At 36.8% G+C, this 25,189-nt stretch overlaps 1 protein-coding gene across 2 annotated transcripts; it reads left to right on the top strand.

Annotated features, from left to right (window-relative positions):
- On the top strand, nucleotides 1-25,189 carry Hsf2 (heat shock transcription factor 2). 2 transcript variants are annotated; one of them, XM_052751310.1, is made up of 13 exons: nucleotides 1-224; nucleotides 7,461-7,569; nucleotides 7,721-7,848; nucleotides 8,830-8,954; nucleotides 10,757-10,832; nucleotides 12,561-12,622; nucleotides 13,689-13,776; nucleotides 15,719-15,867; nucleotides 16,240-16,479; nucleotides 17,123-17,228; nucleotides 21,020-21,073; nucleotides 23,751-23,835; nucleotides 24,220-25,189. In XM_052751310.1, the coding sequence occupies exons 1-13, from the start codon at nucleotides 132-134 to the stop codon at nucleotides 24,513-24,515; spliced, it is 1,611 nt and encodes a 536-aa protein (XP_052607270.1). In that variant the 5' UTR covers nucleotides 1-131; the 3' UTR covers nucleotides 24,516-25,189. The 2 variants fall into 2 exon arrangements, with proteins under 2 accessions (XP_052607270.1, XP_052607271.1); XM_052751311.1 differs by lacking the exon at nucleotides 21,020-21,073 and having other exon boundaries at nucleotides 2-224.

Here is a 25,189-nt window from a genome sequence, read left to right as displayed (position 1 = left end):
TCCCGGGGAGCAGCTGCTGCCGCCGCCGAAGCCGAAGCCGAAGCCGCTGCCGCCGCCGCCGCCGCCGCCGCCGCCGTTCAGCGACCTCCGCGTTCGGGAGTAGAATTCGGAATCCCTGCGCCTGGCTAACAATGAAGCAGAGTTCCAACGTGCCGGCTTTTCTCAGCAAGCTGTGGACGCTGGTGGAGGAAACCCACACCAATGAGTTCATCACCTGGAGCCAGGTACGGGTCCGGGGATTCCGTGGCCCCCGGGTGTGCTCCCCGTGTAGGGGGGACCGGCCGGGCCGCGCGGCGCTGGGCTGGGCTGGGCTGGGCTGGGCTCGGCCTGCGGCGGCGGCGGCGGCGGCAGCAGCGCGCGGCCTCCCCCGTCCGTCCCTCCCTCCCTCCCCCCCCACTCACGCGGACCCCCCGGCTTTGTGTGAGCCTCGAGCCGGGCCTCGGTCGGCCGGCCGGCTCCGCTCGCCTCGGGCCGCGGTGGGGGAGGGGCGCCCTGGTAACGGTCCCGCCGGCCGGCCGGCCGACCCACCCACCGACCGGCCCGGCCCGGCCCGGCGCTCGCTCGCTCGCTCGCACGCTCGGCACCGGCCCCGCGGCCGCGCGTTCTGCACACTCATCCTCCGCCGTCTGCTCGCTGCTGCGGGCGCGGTGGTCATTCGCCGAGCGAGCCTGGAGCGGGCGGGCGGGAGGGCGGGCAGGAGGGCGAGCGCGGGTCTTCCTCGCGAAGGAAATCACCTCCGCGGGGATTGCTCGCCCTCGCGTTGCGGGGGGTGGGGGGGTGGGGTGGGGAATCTTTTATGATGTTGAAAGGGGAAAAAAAAATGTACAGACTCGGATTAAAACTGCACGGAAATGAACCAGTTGTGGTTTGGAGACTGGACCATTTGTTTAGCCGGCTTTTTTTTTTTTTTTTAATTATTTTAGTGAAAGTGGCCGGAGACCATGCTTGGTAACTTAGCGAGGAGTTAAAAACGAGTCGTTAAATCTCACTGAGTAGTTGCTGGCGGAGTGGTATGTGGCCGCCCTCCCTGATCAGTTTGATCCAGATTCTACTTATAAATAAAGATGACCTTAATCAAGCCCGGTATCTTGCCTGGTCTAAGTTATGCGTAAGATGAATGCGTTGCCTAGGTGACCCAAGGACACCCCCCCCCCCCTTTCCTAGTTCCACACAAAGATTCTTTGCAGTGATTATTTACATCCCTTGTGCCTTTGGTTTAGTAGGCTCAATTCTTAGATTATTGGAATCACTTTATGAAGGGGATTGGCCGCTCTGACTGTAGACGATCACCTCTTCGTGGGTATTTTCATGTTTACAGTTTTTGAGTAAGTGAAAACGTAACAGCTTATTATGATATCTCTTTCCTCTGTTTCTGTGTCTTTTTGTTTGTTAAACTAGTTTTCAGTTTTACATGCTTTTAATAGCGAACAGTGGAGTACCTGTTATTTTGACAACGATATTGAATTTTGCGTGGTATTGGTGTCATTTATTTTTTTAAACTTCTAGAATTTACTTTTCTTATGTATTTGTCAGCCAGGTGCCCCGCCCCACCCCCTGCAGGTTATGTATATTAAGTATTTGGTGAATTTGGTACAAAGAAGTGAAAGTAAGAAAGGTAGCTACCAGTGTGTACTTAAAATAAACAGATGTCTCATGCTTTTCATCAGTCAGAGGGATTAAAGGTTGACAAGGCTGGATCAGTACAGACTGTTACTCAGCTGTGTTTTAACATTAGAAATTGGACTGAAATACTTTCCCCAGCCAAGCTGAGTTTATTGAACTTCTTTAACTTGCAAAAGGCTGCTTATTTGTGCTGTTAAAAGTACTACTCAAATACATTGATAATTGGTTCTAATTAAAGAGTATTGTCTAAGTAGTAAGTCTAATAAATTCAAATTAGCCAAAACATTTTAATAACTTTCTTTTGATCGATTTAAAATGTGGAGAATTTAAACCAGTGCTTAAATATGAAGTCTTATTACATGAAACAAGCTACTTAATTATTTTTATTTATCTCATTATTAAGTCTCAGTTTATATTTTAACTGCCCATTTCTAATATACCAATAGGCAAGTCAAAATCTAAACTCAGTAGGATATTTGTTCTAGAGACACAATTAGTGCTTAAGGTTTAAATCAATGAAGCTGCTACAAAATGTAATGGGTTTGGTTGAAATGGTATCACAGGTGTCCTGGGATAACAATGAATGTGGCCCAACACATTTGTAGATGACAAAGTCATATTGTAATGTCAAAGGTTGGACACCCCTGGTGGATGATCATCTAGATCATCCAGGTTCTTGTATAGTTATTTCCATGCTTAGTGGGCTGTAATGCTTATGTGTGTACAGGGTAGATGAGACGCCTAACAAAATTCTGAGCTCCAGACTCTCCCACTGTCTGCAGTATACTTTCTATACAGGCCGGTACTGTCTTTAGTTCTATATCAGTGTTGCCCTCTACAACTAATAGGAAGTTCTGGGTAAATGTTATCTAGAGCTAATCCTAGTTTCTTTGGACAGATTTCTCCAAAAAAACAATGCCAATACTGAATGGTAAAACTTTAAGCTGATGTTGGATGGAAAACTGAAAAAAGTTATTTTCTTTCTTTTAAAGGAAAGAGTTATTTTCTCTTTTCTAAAGATTTGATTTGTGTGTGTGTGTGTGTGTGTGTGTGTGTGTGTGTGTGTACACACTTGAGTGCAGGTACCTGCAGAGGGCAAGAGAGTGTCAGATTTCCTGATGCTGGTATTATTAAGGGCTATCATGAGCCTACCCACATGAGTTGTAGGAACCAAACTGGGGAGCAGTATGTGCTCTTGACTGCTGAGCCTTCTCTCCAGCTTTCCCCTTGATAGCTGTGCATGAGGCATTCAGTCACTTCACTTCAAAGAAAATATTACCCATCTTAGAGGTTTTCAGGAGGGTAGATAGAAAATATTCCCTTAAGGAGGCTTTGCGTTAATTTATATTTCCGTTAGTAATTAGTGAGTTCTAAAGTTTTCTTCTGTTTATTAGCCACTAGGTTTCCTGTTCTGTGGAAATTTTGTATTGTAGATTTTTTTATCAATGTTTTTATTATTTATAGGAGTTCCTTTATAACAAGTATATAGTTACCTACTTGTTGTAATTGTATTTCTTCATCTTTAAAAATCTTTTGAAAATTAAGATAGTTTAAAGTTGAGGCAGTTTAATGTATTGGTTGAGTTAAAGGAGAATTAGCAGCTTTACAATGCTCTGTTTTCCTTGGATCTGTTTAATGTTTAATTATATAAAGGTCCCATGTGTTTTGATAATTTGTTATTGGGATATTTTACTCTATTGTAGTTTCACATTGTCTTCTCTTTAATGTTTTATGGAGAGAAATGTGCTTTTTCTTTTCTATGTCTTAAATTTATGTAGAATAAACTTTTTCAGCTGGTTGAAGGATTCATCTCACTGCTTTTTCATTTACTTAGTTGTCCAGCATCTTTTATTAAATAATCCTTTTTTGGACAATTTATGCTGCCATCTTTGTGTTGTCTTTTTTTTTTCTAGTAAAATAATATGGCATCAAATTAATCATTTTAGCTGTGTTAAAGTGTACACTTCAATTACATCACTTTTTTTAACATAACCATTATCACTGCCCAACTCTAGAATAACTTTTATCTTTTCCAAACTGAAATTATGGCTTAATTTGTATTGCTGTGATGAGACATCAAGACCAAGGCAACTTATAGAAGAGTCTCTTTGAGGCTTACAGTTCAGAAGGTGAGTCTATGACCCATTGGGATGGGGAGCATAGCAGACACACAGGTATTATGTGTATGTAACTCATTTAAATTGTAATGAATAATTAAGAAATACAGATTAATAATTAGTCTTCTATGATAGTCAAACTTATAGTCATGTTAGTTAAGTTTTCTAGGTATACATAGATATATTTCAATTAGGTTTGTACAGAATATGGCATTTAAAATGTTTTAAAAACAGACTTTCTGGACAGTGAGATGTGTCTGCTCCTGGCAGCACCTATTTACTTCAAAGAGCAAGATGGGCATCGAGGACCCTTCTATATGGAGTTTATCTTCTTGACAGAACTGGCCATTTGGGCAAGAAACTGTTCTTGCCTAGACTGATTGACAAAATGTTGTATCGACTTGACATATAGGACCCATGGAAAAATGACCACTAAATTTTGCTAAAACAAGGGGAGATGGTCCTTCAGGTTCCTACTTTGCAGAGGAGACTGCCAGACATTCTACAGGACATACACACAACCAAAAAAAAAAAAATGACTAAGGGACTAGGCCTATGGGCTGAAGGTGGATACCCCAACATTACTAGGGAACTTTAGGTGACTGTCCAGGCAGCCAGCTGTCTCTGTCATTCTAGATTTTTGGAAGTTGCTTACAATGCACTTCCTATTTACTTAGGTAATATTATATCCTTCTGAAGTCTTTGATGTAGTTGAAGACTAGATGGTTATAATTTTCCTTAGTTATGATAAAAGGTAAGTTAGATATGAAACTTTAGACTCACAAGTATAGGATAAATAGAGTATTTTATTTGAATTTGCCAAATATAAATAGACTAGATATTGTAACTGTAATTCTTGCTTGATAACTGTTTTGTTATATATAATTTTACTGTGTTAAAGTTAAAACTTTCCTTTTTAATTAAACAGAAAAGGGGAAATGCTGTGGAATAATGCTTTTGTATACTGGTTTAATAAAATGCTGATTGGCCATTAGCCAGGCAGGAAGTATAGGCGGGATAAGCAGACAAGGAGAATTCTGGGAAGAGGAAGGCTGAGTGAGTCAGGAGACACCAGCCTGCTGTCCAGGGAGCAGCATGTAATGACACAGAGGTAAAGCCATGGAAAACATGGCGATGTGTAGTTTAATAGAAATGAGCTGAGTTTAAGTGCAAGAGCTAGTCAGTAGTAAGTCTGAGCTAATGGCCGAGCAGTTTTAATTAATATTAGCCTGTGTGTGTTTATTTGGGTCTGAGTGGCTGCAGGACTGTCCGGTGAGAGAGATTTGTCCTGACCATGAGCCAGGTGGGACTAGAAAATCTTCCAGCTATACATAGTTATTGGATGGCATTGGAGCATTAGCTAGGAGCTTATATCTGATCCATAAGCAAGAGGCAGAGAGAGCTAGCTGGAAATGGTGTGGACTTTTGAAGGCTTCAAAAAGCCGACCCCCCCCCCCCCCCCCCAGTGATACTCCTCCAACAAAACCACATCTCCTAGTCCTTCCCAAACAGTTCCACCAACTGGGGACCAGTCATTCAAATATTTGAGCCTAAGGAGCCATTTTTATTTAAAACCATTACTAAATACCTACCTGTTAGACAGTAACTGTCACCTCTCTCAATCCTGAACAGTCACACCCTATTCTACACTTACCTTTAAGAAATTGGCTTTTTAAAATACCTTCTGTAAGTTGTATCATACAGTATTTATTGCTTTGGGACCAGCTTAGTTCACATAGCATAATGTCCTTAGGGTTCATCCATTTTGTAACACATGTCAAATTCTATTTGAAACACTGAATAATATTTCTGTACCACATTTTGCTCAACCATTGATGAGATGAAGAACACTTAAGTTGCTTTCACGTTTTGGCTTTTGTGACATACTACAGGGATCATGCAATGCTGATATCTCTTCAGGTTCTTTTTTAGTTTTGGAGTGTTTATATAGAGTAGGAATTAGCTCTTTGAGTATTTCTTTAATTTTTGTTTTTTGTTTATTTTTAGCAAGTTTTTTTTTGTTTGTTTTATAAAAGCCATTCTAAATTGCTGGGAAGTAGTATCTTATTGTTTTTGTATTCCTAACCATTTGTGAATATTGAGCATCTTTTATGCACTTATTTGCAACTATGAATCTTTCGAAAAAATGATACTCAGAGACCTTGCTTATTTTTAATTGGCTTTTTTGTTGTTGTTTTAAATATATGTCACATACCTGATAGACAAATCTTTTTTACCATTCTGCAGGAGGCCTTTTTACTCTTGTTGATGTTCAGTATGCATAAATTATTAAACAATATGGTCCCATATTTCTGATTTTGCTAATGTTGCCTGTATTCAGTATTGTATTCAAGAAATCATTTGCAGTTCCAAAGTCATGAAGTTTTTCTCGTGTGTGTGTGTGTGTGTGTGTGTGTGTGTGTGTGTTTGGTGTTTGGAGACAGGGTTTCTCCATGTAGTTCTGGCTGTCTGCCTCTGCCTCTTGAGTGCTGGAATTAATGGTGTGTGCCATATCACCTGGCAAGATTCAGATCTTTGATGCTAATGTGTTTAGTTTTTTTTTAGCTATTTTGAGTTAAATTTTGTACATGATGTCAGGTAAGAGTTCAACTGTATTGTTGTACATATGAGTATCTTGTTTTCTTGGTACTAATCTAGAAGCTAGCCTGACCTGCTGGTGATGGTGGTGCAGCCTGTTGTAGCTTCTTATAGGCCGAGGCCTGGAGTGAGTTCTAAGCCAGCCTGGGCAACTAATGAGACTGTCTCAGAAACTAAGGGCTGGAGAGATGGCTCGGAGTTAAGAGCACTTGTTCTTGCATAGGACTTAGGTTTGGTTCCCAGTACTCACATGCTGGTGCACATGTAACACAGTTCCAGGGATCTGAAGCATTCCTTGCACCTACATGAACACCAGGCATATTTTTAGTGTACATACAGATATAGGCAGAACACTTACATACATATAATTAAAGATCTTATTTTAGAAATGAAAAGGGGGCTGGAGATGCAGGTCGGTGGGTTAGTACTTGCCTAGCTCTAAATGTAGACCCCAGTAATTAATTAATCAGTTAATTAATCTTGTAACCAGAAATCTTTCTAAATTCTTTTATAGTTTTTCAGTGTAATATACTAATTACACTGTTACATATGTTCTGGATAGTGTTAAAATGATGATTTCTCTGTTTTTGTCTGTTTATATTAGCTTTAAAATAACTTAATAGTACTGTCTACATATTAGACCTTTTGCTTACCTAGTAAAAATTCTTTTTTTTGTTTGTTTTTCAAGACAAGAGTTTTTCTGTGTAACAGCTCTGGCTGTCCTGGGACTTGCTTTGTAAACCAGGCTGGCCTCGAACTCACAGAGATCCACCTGCTTCTGCCTCCTGAGTGAGTGCTGGGATTAAAGGCCTGTGCCACCACAGCCTGGCAGTAGAAATTCTTTCAATATTTTATCACAGAGTATGGTGCAGTTTTTGGTTTGATGCTGAGACCTAAAATGTTCTTATAATTTGAATTGTAATTTTATATATATAAAATATATATATATATATAATATATATATTATATATATATGCCTTTTTCCCCCATTACCATAAATAGAATGTTGGTCTGAATGTATCTGGAAAGGTTTACCAGAGCTGATTTAGATTCACATATATAACTTCATCAGAGGACCTTAACTAAGTGACATTTGTGGGCTTTTTTTTTTTTCTTTTTTAGAATGGGCAAAGTTTTCTGGTCTTGGATGAGCAGAGATTTGCAAAAGAAATTCTTCCCAAGTACTTCAAACACAATAACATGGCCAGCTTTGTGAGACAACTAAATATGTGTGAGTATGACCAGTGGTTTGCTTCTAATGCCATTAACAATCACTGTTTGAGCCAGTTTTTCTCATGAAAATAATAAAGTATATTTCTGTATAAGCTTTATTAATTTTTGAGTTGTCTAATTTTAGTCATGTAAATTTGAATCTTTGTCAGATGGCTTCCGTAAAGTGGTACATATCGACTCTGGAATTATAAAACAGGAAAGAGATGGCCCTGTTGAATTTCAGCATCCTTACTTCAAACAAGGCCAGGATGACTTGTTGGAGAACATTAAAAGGAAGGTGAGCTGCTGCTAACGTGCATTAATTAGGTTATAGACATGAGGCACAACTTTTTTTTAAGCTGCTGGGTTTAAGAGTATACAGAAAAAGCCAGTTGTGGTAGTCCACACGTGTAATCCCGGAACTCAGGAGGTAGAGGCAGAAGGATTGCTGCAAATTTGAGTCCAGCTTGGTCTAAGTGATTTCCAGGCCAGCCTGGAATATGGAATAAGACCCTTGTCTCAGTAACCCCCCAATAATAACAGATATATGAATAATGAAAATGAATGCAGAAATACAGAGCTATTTCTTATGGAGATGACTAATAAATCTTTGATTAATTGTTCATCTGTTCCCAGCACTTATTTCAGAGCTCAACTGTGCTGAGAGTAATACAGTCTTCACTTTAACGAGGGAAGGAAAATGCTCACCATGGAGTCACAGAGGGTAGAGTTACCCAGTGTAATAGGAGGGCTTACTCTTGAGTTGGCAGAGAAAAATAGCAACTGTCTTCTGCTAAAATGAGATGTCTTTACTAAATCCATAGAAGGTATATAGAAAAGAAAGAATAGGCATATTGATAGTCCAGTGGTAGAGCACTTCTAGCACCCTGAAAACCCTGGCTTCAATTCCTGTCACCAAAAATGTAGGAGGTGGTGGTAAAAATGAGGCAGGGGAATACCTATAGCCCAACGGCTAGAATATGTAAGTCTAATTAATCTAAAATCAACAAGGCCTTGAGTTCAATCCTAAATACTGCAGAATAGAAACAAAAGGTGAAGAGCCCATGGAAGAAAGTAGGCTAGGGAAAGGGTGAAAAATAAAGTGGTTAGTCCTTGATTTCCCTTGTGTTGAGCTATAAAGTTTATTCTTGCTCTAGAATTTATCTAGAAATTTGTAACCACATCTTACTTCTTTAATAGGATACAGAAACTTCTCATAATAGGAAGTTTGAATTACAATTAGTATATATTTAATTTTCTAAATTTGTATTTTTGGAAGGTTTCATCTTCAAAACCAGAGGAAAATAAAATTCGTCAGGAAGATTTAACAAAAATTATAAGTAGTGCTCAGAAGGTTCAAATAAAACAAGAAACTATTGAGTCCAGGCTTTCAGAATTAAAAAGGTAAAATATTATTTCCAAATATAATCCTAATATTATGGAGGTTGGGGCGTGTGTGTTGGGGTTTGGAGAGTGTCTGGTGTTTTACTTTAATCCTCAATAACCAAGATCAAAGGTCATCTTGTTTTCTGTATCAGTTCTCTTTACTTTTAGTTTGTAGCTGTAGACTTTGTCCTAATAGCAGGTTTTAATTATGGTTGTCAGACTATAGAATGTTGCCATGAAGCTAGTCTTGCTTATGAAATGATAAGTCTTTAAGATAATATAGTAAATAGTACTACATAGATTAGTTTTCATGTGATTTTCACACGTAAATGAGGGCACACATTAGAAATCTTACATATAACTAGTGGATAGTGTAGTAAATACAGTTTTACATAGATTAGTTTTCATAAGGTCATCATATATAAGTGACTTAAAATGTATGTTTAATTGTGGCCTGTCTATTAGGAAAAAGTAGGGCATGGGAAATAACACACACATACACACACACACACACACACACACACACACACACACACACACACACACACACAGTTGCCCAACTTGATACTGCACATAGACCCAGGAGAGGGTTCCACAGACCTCTTTCCTCAAAAACGTGGCTTATCTTGTTTTATAACATTATTTAGTAGCATTTTCTTAACTGCCGCACTGTTAGCTTGTATATAGAGTAGGTGTGTTTTATTTTTATATATATGAGGAGTTCCCTTAATAACAAGAGCCTGAGGGTGGTTATTTCACACATTCCATCTCACAGTTTTGCTGTTAATTGTCCTAATTCAAATGTTTTCATGAGTGACTTTGGACTCCGAGTCCTTGTTTGAATAAGCCTTCCACTTTCCAGTACTGCTTGTTTATCTAACTAGTTGTGCTGTTTGCTCTGTCTGTCTTCCGCTAGTAGCATCCTTTAAGTTAATTCAAGAATTTGATCATTTAATCATTCTGTAACAATTTTCTTTCCTGATAACTATATGTGAATCTGCCCTTTTGTTATAATAGTACAGATAACTTGAGGAAGATAACTTTGAGGATGTTAATAGAAGTTAAAATAAGCATTTGATAGTTGGATTATCCTCTGTATTTTATTAGCTCAGCAGTATTTAATAACTACAGTTTCGATTTTACAAAGGAAAGTAAGAAGGGAAAGGAATTATAGCTATTGGGTAAGTTATTGGACTTCTTTTGAAATGCTTGGAAGTGTTCTGTGCTTCCTTAGAGGGTTTGAGTTTCCTTTAATAGGTGCAGAGTTATCTGTATGATATTAGGCAGAGTTCCATCACTTCATCTACATAGCAAGATCATGGCAGTGTTTATGGAAGTTTAAGTGTTCCATACATGTAAGATGCTGAGCATAGTGCCTGGAGCATGTCGCATGCTGGTCAGTGTCCCTTTCCTTTGTGTCCTGAAGGAATTATCAAAATCTGTATATAATTGCTCTCTTGCTTAAACTTAGTTTATTTTTAAACAAAAAGTACCAAGCCCTGTTATCAAAAGGAATAAATTACCTGCTACTATATGCATGCAACTATGTATCTTAAGGCTTTTTACAAATATTGCCGTGACTAGTAGATAATACAGTTGAGAACAAATAATTATAGCATAGGAGAAGCATAGTTATGTAGTATTTGTTTCTTTAGACAAGGTCTCACTGTGTAGCTTAAGCTGGTCTTGAACTCGTAGTTCTCCTACCTCTGTCTGCCTACCTGTAGAGTTGTGAAATTCTCTGGCTTTCTTGATTAAAGATGTGGCTTGGTCTTCTGACCAAATCTTTCTTGTTTGGTTTTAAATAAATTTTAATACAGTGAAAACGAGTCCCTTTGGAAGGAGGTGTCAGAATTAAGAGCAAAGCACGCACAGCAGCAGCAAGTTATTAGGAAGGTAAGAAGCCTCCCTGCCCACACAGTGCTCTACAGTTGCTTGATAAGTAGACAATTTACTGTTTGTGGACTGTTGGTAGTTGTTGCTGTTTACTCTGATCGGCATAGTTAATTTTTAAGTCACTTGGCCAAATTTCCTGGGAGTTCGACGGTGTTTTTTCCAGTGTGTGCTATAATTGGGCTTAGTATAAAAGTAGTTTAAAAAGTTACAAAATAAATTCAAGATATTGAGGAAAATTAATGGAAGAATTAGAATCTGCCCATGGCATCATGTCCTTGTCATTTAATCTTTATATTCCAACTTCCACTAGCTATTAAAAAAGAAACATGAGCGTAATGAAGCTGTCTATTTTTTGCTTAGGAGTAAACTGGACTCAGCAACAGGTTCCTTTGAGGAGAGGGTGAGGGAGAGAGGAATCTTGTTCCTGCTTGAAAAGGCACTTGAGCTAAAAATAAGCTTATGAGTGACAGGATTTGGATCTAGTGAACCAGGCTTACAGTGGAGATGAATAACAGTTGTCACATTTGGCCTATGGTCAAATAGTATACTAGTTTTGTAAAATAAGATAGCATTAAGGTTGGACATAATAAAATTCATTTCCCAGTGTTTCATTTAATATGTGTGTTTTTAAAACTTCTGTAGGCAGTTCTAATGCATAGCCCTGTTTAGGAAAGTTGAGTTAAAATAACAGGTGTTTTTAATTTTGTACTTGATGAAAAGATCTGTTACTGTTTTTCACAAAACAGCGTTTTGGATAAATATTAACTACTTAATCTGAGTTTTTTTCCCCAGAGCAATGATAGTTGGTGAAATAGTTAGTTAACTCAGCACTTCAGTTTTTCACCAATACCTTTTCTGCTCAGTTTTGAAGTTATATGCTATATGATAGACTTAGGTGATACATTCTTTCTTGATCATGTTAAATTCCATACGCATATACAACTCTACAGAGTCTAAGACAGTCCTCCAACCACTTTGGCCTTTATTCAGACCCTGGAGCACTCTTTTCATTGTTACCCACTCTCTGCACTTGGACTTGGCATCTTTAGGTAGGAAGCTGACAGTAAAATTTCAGGTCCTACGCTAAGCCAGAGTAGTTCTCATAAATGTTACCTAGAAGACTAAACAGTTAATAAATTCATTGCTGGACCCCATCAGAATTCAGATCGGAAATTTCTATATTGAGGCTGAGGACTTAAATGTATAAGAAGACACTAGAATAGTGCTGCTGGGCCATATCTTACTTAAAGAAACAAACTTATAAAATAAGGTTCATTTACAGGGCTATCAGTTTAGTAGTTTTCACTCTAAATTTAATCAGATATTTTAAATTTACGGCTGATATAAATGTCTGATTGGGCAAGCTTAGATGGATGTATTGCAACAGTAATATTTATAAAACTGGCCATTATACTTTTTTGGATCTGAAAGATTATGATCTATTCTGAGTTAGTAATTACTTTTGCCTCTAATGATATTACCTTAGTTAGGAGAATGTTGTCTATCAAACACCAGTTTGTCTGTCTTTGCATCACACTTAAATCTTCCTAAAGAAACCGCAGATCTCAAGTGTTAACTTGTGAGAACTTAAAGTGACTGAGCATTAGTTGGTGTGTGTTTTAGAATCATTTATTGAGAACCCTGCACAAGGGCAGAAAGCTGGGTAGTAACTGATAGGATGTGGACAGAAGCTTTGATGAAAGAATTTTATTTACATTTTCCTCTCAGATTGTCCAGTTTATTGTTACATTGGTTCAGAATAATCAGCTTGTGAGCTTAAAACGTAAAAGGTAAGTTTTTTTAAGTTTTGATTTAAAAACTGTTTGGTGTTTAATCATGAGTACCTGTGTTTGCTGAGTATATGTCTGGTACCAAAGAACAACTCTTTCCCTTGTTATATTATGTTAGCACTTCAAGAGTAGTCTTATCAGGGTAAGCATCCCTTAACACAATGCTTTTAGGATAGTAAAAGTATTTGAAATTGTAATTTTTTTCAGATTCTGGGATATTTACATACATATGAGATGTCTGTGATAAACTTTATGTCTGAACTCAAAATTCATTTAGGTATTAGGCATACCTCATGCATGCATGTAGTCTGAAAGTAATTATCTCTTCAATAATTTTATACATTAGGTAGTTGGTTTGTCAAGCAGCTAAAAGGGCTGAGAATGATGCTTTTAATTGACCATGGCCCATCACAGAAATATAAGTGACTTTTCCATTTATGCCATACTAATGCTCAAAAATTTACTTATTTTGGAAATATGCAACCTATTTATCCTACGTGCCCAGCTCCATGCTGATGTTTTGTTGTTGTTGTTCTGTTTTGTTTTTTTGAGAAGTGAGGCTAGGCTAGATGGTCACTTTGTACACTTGAAGGTGTTACTAATAAATGATTTTTCATTCATATTAACAGTTTAAAGTAGCATTAGTGAGGAAAACTCTTTAAAAATAGGTCATTTGTTGTGGATAAGGAGAGAATCAAATATTTGGTTTATTTTAAATATGGTTGACCCAGTCTTTTCAAATCTTAATGATAGGTTGTGATGGTTATATTAGCTGGTTATGCCATTGGTACACCTAAAGCAGAAGAGCTGAGAGAGGCACAGATAGAATGACCTGTAAGGCCAAGATTTCAGCAGGTTATAATGTCTGCTGCCTCTTTCTGTGATGCCACTGAAAAAACACTCAGTATGTGTTGTAAGGAATTCAGGAGTTTCTGTTGTATTTTTATTGAAGGTGTTTATTCACTATTGAAGTAAGTATGCTTGAGGTGTTGAGTAAATTATTAGAAACCTTAAATCCCTTTTATTTTTCCTCTTGGGATTATATAACTATTATTCTTGTTTACAGGCCTCTACTTCTAAACACTAATGGAGCTCAAAAGAAGAATCTATTTCAGCACATAGTCAAAGAACCAACTGATAATCACCATCATAAAGTAAATTTTAATGTATTTTATATTTATTGTCTCAAACTAAATTTTATTATGGCAGTATTTCATGCAGTCAAAGACATTTAGTGAATAATAATGTAAGTGCTCATTCCCCAGCTCTATTAAATCATGACATTTTCATTATTTGCTTTAAGTGTTTTAAGAAATAAATCATTACAAAATAGTTGTTTATTTCCAAGCTTTAATATTTGTTATTGCCATGGGTGTTTTATGTGTGAATTCAGGAGTATTGCTGCTATTTTGCATATGTCTAAATTTCATACAGATGATGTTATTTCAATACTCTGCATTGTGACTTGCACTTTGATACAAGGGTTTGATTGAACACGGGCCTCTTACCCGCTAAGCTCGCAGCATACCACTAAGCTGTATCTCAGCAGTGTGGCCTTTTCATTACTTTTGGAATTGATAAAACAAATGCAGTTTGCTATGCTGCTGTATAGATTGAACAGAATGATAATGTCGTCTTGGTATAATATGATTGTGGAACTCACTGCTACTTACTCCTTTTCATCTTCTGTGATAAGTAATGTACTGACTAGGTTGCTTTTCTCTAGCAATTTCAAATATTTTGTATACTTGTATTTTTTCTATAGACATATCTAATTGCAGATTAGTCTAACATCAAGCTAGTCTAAGCCTCTTTTTTGATACTGCTTTCTTGTTGATAATCCTTTTTTTCTTTTTTGATAGTACTAGATATCAAATCTAAGTTCTTGCATGGCAACGCAAATGCTGTACCACTGAGTTACTATTGTTAATTTGAATGTTGGGATTTTTAAATATTGAGTCAGATTTATTATTGAACTTTTATTGAGATTTTGTTTATTTATCTTTTATTTTACCCTCTCTGGGACAAAGCAGTGTCAACTTAATATCAGTGTTCATCCCACTTCTTTTTCTAAACCAAGTAGTTGTAGCCTGAGTTTTGGATTGATCTTATATAAGTAGATGAGTGTTCGTTTTGTTTGGTTGTTTTAGTTTAACTGAAATTTACATATTTTTAAAGTATTTCATGTATTTTAGATGGTTTTTTAAAAATAGAACTTATGTATTTTTAAGCACTTTCAACTTTTACCTCTGTCATCTAGTGTTAAAACTTTAAAAAAATTTGCACTATAATAATGATTTGCTTACTTTTAGAGAATTGAACTTCTTAATGTAACTGACCTGAATGTACCCATACATTTTTTCTTTTTCTGTTGGTGATAGTAGAGATTGAACCTAGGGTCCCATGCTTGTTAGGCAAGTATTGTGCCACTGACATATATCCCCAGCTCCTTTTTTTCATTTTGTGATAGGATCCCACTAAGCTGTCTAGGCTGCTGTTGAACTCACTCTGTAGCCCAGGCAGGTCTTGAACTCGGAATTTTCCTGTCTGAACCTCCTGAGTAGTTGGGGTAACAGGCCTGGGCTACCTCTTAACATTAAAAAGAACAAGTTGTTGGTAAAACAGCCAAAGTATCTTTAACTATGGAATTGTTGAAGTTCTGAATATCTCTCAGTGAAGCTATTTAATGAGTAAGAATAAAGCCTCTTGTAAACAGCAGGTTCAGAGAGTGCAGTCACTGTCAGTGCAGTGGCTGTGAGATTATGATGGAAATTTCTGAAGGCCTAGCACTTGTTTACTGTTTATCTATAAAGTCCTTTAGAATTTGAAGATCTTCAGAGAGACAGTCTTTGGGCACGTCATCTTCAGGGTCTCTTACAATAAAGCAATTTGTTGTTAAGTAGAATATGGGTATATACTTCATAGCTCTGTCAAATGATATTACAACTCATTAATATGTGAGTCCCAGAAGGGCAGAGGACAAAGCTGTTTTGTTTACTGTCCTCAACATTTGGTAAATAGAATGTGTCCAGTTTATTTATTTAATGATATCCTTTGTAGTAGTCCATACGTTCTTGTTTTCTCCTGATTCTTTAGGTTCCACATAGTAGGACTGAAGGTTTAAAGTCAAGAGAGCGGATTTCAGATGACATAATTATTTATGATGTTACTGATGATAATGCGGATGAAGAAAATATTCCAGTTATTCCAGAAACTAATGAGGATGTTATATCTGATCCCTCCAAGTAAGGAATCAGGAGATATTTGGGAAAATGTTCATTATTTGTTCTTAGCAAACAAATTACAAACCCTGGTTCTTTGAAAAATTTAATTTTTCCATATTTGGTTTGAAATACTAATCTTTTCCTCATATTTAGAGTATTGAACCAGATAAACCGTACCTCCAAAAAAAAAAAGAATGAAAATAGATGATTTTTATTTGGAGTTAAACCTTTTTCCTTGATTCATTGTGGTTTTCTATCTTACGAATTATCAAAATTAAGCTACTTACTCCAGAAAAGGAAGCCTTTTAATAGGTGATTTGTGAATCCCACCAGAGAATGGAAATAAATTTGCCTTCTCTAAATTATATTTTTTTTCTCATATCACTGCTGTAGCTGTAGCCAGTATCCTGATATTGTGATTGTTGAAGATGACAATGAAGATGAGTATGCTCCTGTCATTCAGAGTGGAGATCAGAACGAACTAGCCAGAGAGTCGTTCAGTTTGGGAACCGCTGGCAGCAGCCCTGTTATGTCTGGTGCTGTCCAGCTAAATGGCTCATCCGGTCTGCCCTCCGAAGATCCTGTGACCATGATGGATTCCATTTTGAATGATAACATTAACCTTTTGGGAAAGTGAGTATTCATCTAGAAGCTTTGAGTTACTTTTTAGTATTCAGTTCAATAATAAACCTGAAGTAAATATTAAATTTCTATAAATTCAAAGTAATAATGATAGCTCAAGTGGTACAGTGATCTTCCTTTTAGATGCTGACCCTGTCTTGTCTCTTTTGTATTGATCAAAGTTAAACTCTGTAGTCAGGGGTTTAATTGTCCCATAAGTAGTCTTGGAACTTTGTTGAGCAATTCATTAATTTTTTTTTAAATAAAATTCTTGTAACTGTAAGGTATTCGTGCTTTTAACTGTACCAATTCTGTATACTAGTGTAGTATCTATCAAGGGACACATTACATTAAAAATATAGTAATTTATTGTACAGAAGTAATCAATTTGAATATTAGGAGTATTAATGAGATAGAGAAGAAAGGGGGAAAGTACACCTTTATGGCAGCACATCTTCTCTGAAAATACTAAAAGGTATAAAAGGTACGAGTTTTTCAATTTTTAGAAATCCCAGATCTTAAATGTGATGTCTTTAGAACTGGTAAGGACTTACGTCACTAAGGTGATTTTGTAGAGCTGGATTACCAGCAGTGATTTGAAATGTAAGTATGAGAATACTTAATAAATGTGAAATTGTTTTTTTTTTTTCTTTAGGGTTGAGCTGTTGGATTATCTTGACAGCATTGATTGCAGTTTAGAGGACTTCCAAGCTATGCTTTCAGGAAGACAGTTTAGCATAGACCCAGATCTTCTGGTTGATGTAGGTATTTTGGATAATCTTTACTATACTGGTAGTTTGTGTACATCTATATATTTAAAATCAATACTTTTTTGTAGTCTACACTTCTGCATTTTACTTTCTTAATTAATGATTTTATTAGGAAGCATAAACAGGCGGATATAGGACACTGATAATGTGATCACTGTGTGCCTCTGAGGAGCAGTTGCTTCTCTGGTAACAACGTACCATTGTTTTTCAACATTACCACTACTAAATACAGGCTGTGTCTGGACTTGTTGCTGTGTGTTACTGTATGTATATCTTGTTTTAGAATACATTGTCACTGAATAAAGATCTTTGAAAGTTAGTAATAGAAGTACCTAATCAGGGAGTATCATAGAGACACTTCTTAATACTTGGGGAGTTAATGTTTTCTAGTAAAATACCTTTCATTATATTTGCTATATTTTGAATATCTTGAGTGATTCCCTATTCCAGTCTTTGTCACCGTCTGTGTGAACTTACTCCAGTATTGTCTGGACTGATAATCTTTTCTCTGATTTCAGGCCCTACGAATCTTTCTCACCCATTTTGCTTTTGTTCTCTGGCATTCTTCTCACCCTAGCCAAAGCTTTCTAGATTCATCTAACTTTGGCCTACTCGTATGAGTCTTGTTCTTTGCTGGATCTGTTTATTCTGAGAAATCTTTTGCCTTATAATGAACCTTCTTTAACATCAAAAGATTCCGTAATATATCACTTTAATGTCTTAAACTTTAACTTCTTAATGATGCCAAAAGGAATTAGTCCTTTCTTTTTTCAGTCTAATTTCTGGTTAATTAATCATTTGCATCTCTTCTCATGAAATTAATCTGTCACCTAGCTTAAACACCCTTCCCAAATCATCAGTACCACTCAGGATTGTATTTCACTGTCTTTAAAGATTTTCTTCCCATGCTGACCTTGTTACCATGGTAAGTGAATTAAACTTCCATATGATATCCCATTTCAGCTAGATAGCAGTAACCTACCAGTCCTTGAGTTCATCAGACCCATTCCCAACTCTGAATGTGGGTGTTAAAAACAAAATTCTGGTTATCTATCCTATGGTCTTTGGATCATTTCAATTTTACTTTGAACATTTACTGAATTCATATTCAAACTTCTGTATTTGCTCAGAATATTTCACTGTGCTTCAGGCCTCAAGCTTCGGCCCTTTGCAGTTTTGTATCCTTTCTTAGAGAAAATAACTCAATGCCTCCTTAAGCCCAGGTGTGTGTGTGTGTGTGTGTGTGTGTGTGTGTCTGTCTGTCTGTCTCTGTCTCTGTCTCTCTCTCTGTCTCTCTCTCTCTCTCTCTCTCAGTGTCCCTCTGGTTTTGTTTGCTTTATCCATTTTTCATCAGCTGGGCTGGTGGAAGATGACATGCTTTGAATTAGACAAGTCTGAGTTCTGATATTCTTCTCAATACTTAGTAAATGTTACTGGCCTTAGAAAAATTAACTTCCTTTTTTAAGACAGGGTTTCATGTATTCCCTAAGCTGGCCTTGAACATGGCATGTAGCTGAGGATGATCTTGACCTTCTGTTCTTCCTGCTTCCCTCCTAAGTGATAGGATTACAGGCATGCATTAGACCATTACACCCAGTTTACACTGTGGTGTGATTAAACATATATTTTCATGCGTGCTACTCAAGCACTCCCAACTGAGCTACATCTCCAACATGGAAAAGTTTTCTTTCCCAGTTTCTTCATCTATTAAATAGGGCTAATGCTTAACATGAAGGACTGTTGGAAGAATTACAAATAATTAACCCTACTATTAGTGCTGTATTTTAGTACTATAGAGTGGTCTACAAGAGAATTCATTTTGTTTTTGAGACAAGATCTCATATAACGTAAACTGGTCTTGTATCTAAGCATCCACCTCTCACATGCTAGGGTTATAGATGAGTTCCATATGAGGGTCTCAGCATCTTCCTAATTATTCTCTTTTCCTGTAAGAATTTTTTTTTTTCCTGATTTCTTCTACTTTGGAACACTCAATTTTGTATCTTTTTTTTTCCCTCTATTTCTTGTCTCTCTGTTCTTCCTCTGTGAAAACATTTTGACATTACTATGCTGTTCTGAAATGTGCATATCTCTGTTTCTTAATACTTTAAATGCAAACTTGGCTCAAAGTCCACTCTATAACTTTGGGATATTCTGCTTTATGTGCCTGTCTTTAGATTATTTAATTAGATTGTAGTGTCATAAATTTTAAAGTCTACTTGTTCTCTGAAATGGGTGGTGAAGATCGTCAAAATGTAAACCACTAAGTGCATTGTAGAATTCTGGCTTTTCTTTACAAAGTTCAGTTCTTTTCTTATATCAGGGTGGAGTCAGGAGGAGGTCATCAGGCCTCACAATTGAAGAAGTTGTGTCAGTTCTTTATATGTGAACTGTGTATTGTCCCATCTATCTTCTGCGAGTATGTGCGAGATACTCCAAAGTCAGTAAATAGGATTTCGAGGCATAAAGGGAGAGAGAAGCTTACATTGCTGGCCTCACTCAGGTGTACCACCCTGTTTATAGGTACAAAATTTCATCAGGCTTCTCTAAAATAGTCACAGGCTGAATTGACATACAAATAGTAGTCATCTACCACCGGAGATTTGAGCTCTTTACCTCTTCAGCAGCCAGTGGGTGATAGGAAAAGAAAGGGAAATAAAATGAAAGGGAACTGAGGATATTCTTAGGACAGCTATGGTCTTTTAAGAAAGGAGTCCATGTCTAAAGAGAATGGAAGAAGAAAGAAAACTGTGACCTCTGTATTTCATTGTTTGTGAACCATTGACTTTGGTCATTCTTATAAAATGCGAACCTAATTTCTGTTTCAGTGCTCAGACTATTCTTAGGGGTCTTATTCCTGATAGGATGTGACCTCATCCACTGAATAGCTTTGCACTGCTTCTTTTAAACTTGTGTATATAACTGTTCAAGTCAGAACTTGTGTTATTTGGGTTGGTCTGAACCATTTCTAGAACATGCTCTACCTTTTTGGTGTAACTGTAACTCAGGACTCTGCTGTCTTCTCTTGGGACTGCTGATACCTACCTCGTAGCATCATGTTTATGCCTGTGTCTGTGCTTTCCTCCCTTCTTGGTCTCCAAACGCCTTTCTGCTTTTAAAGCTCTACTAACTGTTGTGAAACTCGATCATGTATGAGTTAGCTATTTAATGTCAGTATTGTCTTGTAGATTGTAAGCTCCTGGAGAGCAGAGAGAATGTTTCATGGTGATGACTTAAAAGTTGTATTTATGAATTGGCTGGACTGTGAGTATAGCTCATTGGCATTATTTTGACACTTACCAACTTCCTTTGCTATGTGGAACATAAAACGAAGTAGGTATGGCATTTTGTCAGGGCTCCACTTGTCATGTATGTTAGGTTTCACTGTCAGAGTAGGTTCAATGAATGCTTAGTTTAAAGACATGGGACTTAGCATTTGGTGCTACATATGGCCAAGGATGTTTAGGGAGAGAAAAAAGATAAGAAATTGAATGGAGATTAAGGAAGGGATAAGAATTGTGGGAAACTATCTCAGATGATTTATCCCCCTGTAGAGAAATCCTTACAACATAAAACTCCCATCTAGTGCATGGCCAGCTCGCCCTGCCTCTGTTTGCTTTTTCGCTCTGCTTTCCTGCTTTTCCAACCTTGTGTTAATCTGTGGAAACTTCCCAGTGTAGGAGTGACAGCCCTTCACTCAACATGGTTGTATAGAAATTTTTAACACACAGATCTTTTAAAATATTTTTTAAACTTATCATCTTTCTTGTTTGGTCTTTCAGCTTTTCACTAGTTCTGTGCAGATGAATCCCACAGATTACATCAATAATACAAAAGTAAGTTTTAATTCATGTTGCTCAGGACCCATAGCTATAAAAATATGAAAAAGTCCTAGTAAACATACATAGAAAGCAGTATCACTCTCAATTACAGAAAACATTTTATATCCTTACCTTGTGTGTGATTGAGATAGTAAAGTACTAGATGGAAAATCAGCCTTTGATTATGGGGTTATTCTTCATTGCCCAATTCTGCTGGTACATGTGGGATTCACTCTCAGTAGAAAATCAGCCTCTTAGTGCTGGGAAATCACCTGGCCTTGGCTTGTTCAGATATTTCTTTGAAATATACATGATTAAAATATAATTTCTACATTTTATATTCTTTCTTTCCATAAACAATTTCTCAGCTTTTTCAGTTGAAAATAACTGATCCATATTTCTTCTGTAAGTTCCTTCACTTTGTTAGCATTTTAAAAAGTAACTAAAGCAAAGGCAAAATTTACTAGGTAGGAGCTTTACCTGTATAAAGCTCCTTTTTTTTTTCCCCAAAATATTTTTTTTTCAACATATAGGAACTCCAGTTGGACTTAAGAAATTGACAGGAGATTCTTTTTTTTTAATTTATTTTTTATTTTTTATTTTTTTTTTGTTTTTCGAGACGGTTTCTCTGTAGTTTTGTGCCTTTCCTGGAACTCACTTTGTAGACCAGGCTGGCCTCGAACTCACAGAGATCCGCCTGGCTCTGCCTCCCGAGTGCTGGGATTAAAGGCGTGCGCCACCACCGCCCCGGCGACAGGAGATTCTTAAGGACAGTTTTTCATGGCAGATGCTTATAAATCTATGTTATTTTTATATAGCTTAATCATCTTAAATTTATTCCCCATATCTAGTATGTATACCAAATTGTCAATCTTTATTTTTTACTGATTACAAAATAAATCAAGTTCAAATTTTGGATTAGAGAAGTCAGTTACATTCTTGTCTTTTGTAATCCAAAATGAGATATCTCAAATAAATATGAATGATTGTAGAGTTGATGAGTTGAAATGTTCTATTGTCATGTGTAAGGAGATAGCCTGGCCAGTTTTCCGACGTTTTTGAAGGTTCATCTTGGCTGACACAGAGCCTCAAAACTTTATGAACTTGTAGGGGACACTGTTTGAGTTATTGACATACGGCACACTATTTCTGTAAATAGCCAAATCTACTAGATGTTTTTGGTTTTATAAGTTTTATGTCACAACTGTCAGTGCTGTAATTGTAGGTTAAGCAGATAGGGGTAATGCATATAAGAATGTTTTGATAGACATTTCAAATAAACTGGCAGTAAGCTGAATTTCACCATCATTTGCTAGGCTTATAGTATATATATTTTGTCAGTATATTGAGTGTTATTAAGACATAATATTTTAACTTAGTGAATATGCTTTGCTGTTTATTGCTAAAACTGAGTCATTGTTCTTTGATTGTCCTCATTCTAGAAACCAATAACTTGAGAATTTTCATTAGTCTCAGTAACAGAAAATTGCATATTGCTTTTTTATTTTTATGAAAAATATTTTTAAGAGTAATGTTTTATAGTTCTGAGTCCAGAGTGATTGCAAATTATTGGTATTTTTATCTCTAAATTTTATTCATGACAAGGGTATAATGACATTTAACATAATATTTTCTTAGTCTGGATACCTTATACTCCTTAGTGTAGCTGAGTGTCCACTACTAATGAATAAGAACTTTCTTGGGAAAAAATACATAAATACATTCATAATCTTGGTTCTGAGATTAGAATATCAACAGTGGCATCCTTAGGAAATACCTGTTTCAAGTATGAAATGTATTAACATTTATATATTGTGACTTCTAAATGATGGACTGTTTTTACTTAAATATTTAGAATGGTTTAGTCTTTATCTTAGGGTCATTGTCTTTCTAGTATCATAGAAACTTTTACTGCTTCACTTTGTGATAGCTATCAGAGGGATGTACGAATTATACAGATGTTTGTTATACTATGCATACTAAAGCAACTTGTAGACATGTGGTACTCGGCAGTATCTGGAACTTAAGATTATCAGAAATAATTGAGCCTCGCCTGCACCTGGGAGTTGGAGTACTGCTGAAAAGGTGCTGGTATCTCAGCAGCACTGTAGATTGAAATCCCCTGTGAGCCAGAAAGGAAGACGACAGTGGCTGAAAGACTCAACCGCAAGGCAATAAAAGAACCTAAGGAGTCACAGAAAGGACAAGAAGAAACCATCACAGTTGAGGCTCCCAAGAGCAGGGATGGTTTCATAGATGTCACTGTGTCATCCTTCACGACTCTGAGGCATTTATCTGTGCTAGCTCTTCTGGTCACATGAAGAATATTGTGGGATGCATTACTAATCAAAACTGTTTAAAATGCATATTTAATTATATCCTCACTAGCATGTAAAACCACCTGTCTTTGATTTATTCCCGTCTTTAGTCTTTGACAATTCTGTCTGTCCTATCACTGAAATGCCCTTTTCTTTCCTTCTTCGGGTACTTTATTCTGGCCCTTGAGGACAACTTTCTTAGCCAGTCTGGTTAATTCCAGTGAGATTTTTCTCTTCAGTTCATCTTTCCTGATGGTCCCCTTTCTAGTATATTTCAGATGTGTTGATGTTATTTTATCAGTTGTTAATTTTTGATACCCTTAAGGAATGTAAAATGTAAAACAAGTATTTTCATGTAATTTATTTTCTTTTAGTCTGAGAATAAGGGATTAGAGGCTACTAAGAGCAGTGTCATTCAACAAGTTTCAGAAGAGGGAAGAAAATCCAAGTCCAAACCAGGTAGGTATTCAAGTAGTCTTAATTTCTGTAGTTGCAAACCATGCAAATATTGTCTTACTCAACAGCTGGATGGGCTGGGCTCTTGCGTAGCATTTGTAAAGCCCTGGGTTGAATCCTACAAGTGTAGTGTAGCACTACCGAAAATGAAACCCATATAAACAAGTGAAGATGGACTGCTGCCTTGGCTTCTTTGGATGGTGTCTTAAGTTTATAGTACCCAAACAAAATGTAAATGGGAGGTAATGGTTCCTGGAGTTTGAATCCCCTCTCCCCCTTATTTAACATTAAAAGACAAATCTTATAGCTAAATTGAATTTAGGCTAACTTTGCTGACAGATAACTTCTCATTTGGATATATAAAAGTATCTTTTATGATATTTGTAGATAAACAACTTATCCAGTATACTGCCTTTCCACTTCTTGCACTCCTCGATGGAAACCCTGCTTCTGCTCTTGAACAGGGGAGTACAACAGCATCATCAGAAGTTATACCCTCTACAAATAAACCTGTAGAAGTTGATGAGCTTCTGGCTAGCAACCTGGACCCAGAACCAACCCAAAGTAAGCTTGTTCGCCTGGAACCGTTGACTGAAGCTGAAGCTAGTGAAGCCACACTGTTTTATTTATGTGAACTTGCTCCTGCACCTCTGGATAGTGAAATGCCACTTTTAGATAGTTAAAACCCACAAATGGACACTATGTATATATTCATCAAAATGATGAAGTATTTATTTTAAAGTATCATTTGGTACTTTGTTTTGTAAATTACTTTTTGTTTAATCAGATACTGTGGAATAAAAGCACCTTTTGCTTTTCTCACTAACCACACTCTTGCAAAGCTTTCAGATGTTACTCGGCTGCCTAGGTATATAAATTTTAATGCACATTATTGGAATATCTTAAGTTGAATTCAAATGACCATTTTCTCAAGTTGTAGTAATTTGAATTTTTTTATATACAAATATGACCATTTAATCCCAGTTGAACTTGTTTATTTGCAATTGAGTTTAAGTTTTTAGAACTAAAGATAGAAAACTCTGTTCTAGTTAGTTTTATTAAAGTATTTTTGACTTGGTTTATTTGTAAAACTGGGAACATAAAGTGCCTGTATCTTGTAATATTTCAAGTCTTTCTTGGTTCAGAGAAATTCTTTTATGTTCAGAGAAATGTGTTAGTAACAGAAAAGGCAAAGTGTGCACGAGTAATCTCTGAAGGGGTTCCAGCTCCACATATGTGAAAGAACGTGGAGACAGGTGGTTGCAGTTAAACCCGTCCACTTAGACTAGCTCAAGTATGTTTTTGGGTTTGTTCTTTTGAACCATGGTATTTAGTAAATAAATATGACGAATGTTGA

Source organism: Peromyscus californicus, unplaced genomic scaffold, assembly GCF_007827085.1.
Source record: "Peromyscus californicus insignis strain IS unplaced genomic scaffold, ASM782708v3 Scaffold_22__1_contigs__length_63687245, whole genome shotgun sequence".
In the NCBI taxonomy this organism is placed as follows: Eukaryota; Metazoa; Chordata; class Mammalia; order Rodentia; family Cricetidae; genus Peromyscus; species Peromyscus californicus.
The sequence above is the reverse complement of the archived record's forward strand: the minus strand, read 5'-3'. Positions and strand labels throughout refer to the sequence as shown.

Coding starts and splice junctions, on each gene's coding strand:
- Hsf2 (XM_052751310.1), top strand. CDS start 132: ATGAAGCAGAGTTCCAACGTGCCGGCTTTTCTCAGCAAGCTGTGGACG. Junction 7,849..8,829: donor TGGAGAACATTAAAAGGAAG/GTGAGCTGCTGC, acceptor TATTTTTGGAAG/GTTTCATCTTCAAAACCAGA. Junction 13,777..15,718: donor CTGATAATCACCATCATAAA/GTAAATTTTAAT, acceptor CTGATTCTTTAG/GTTCCACATAGTAGGACTGA.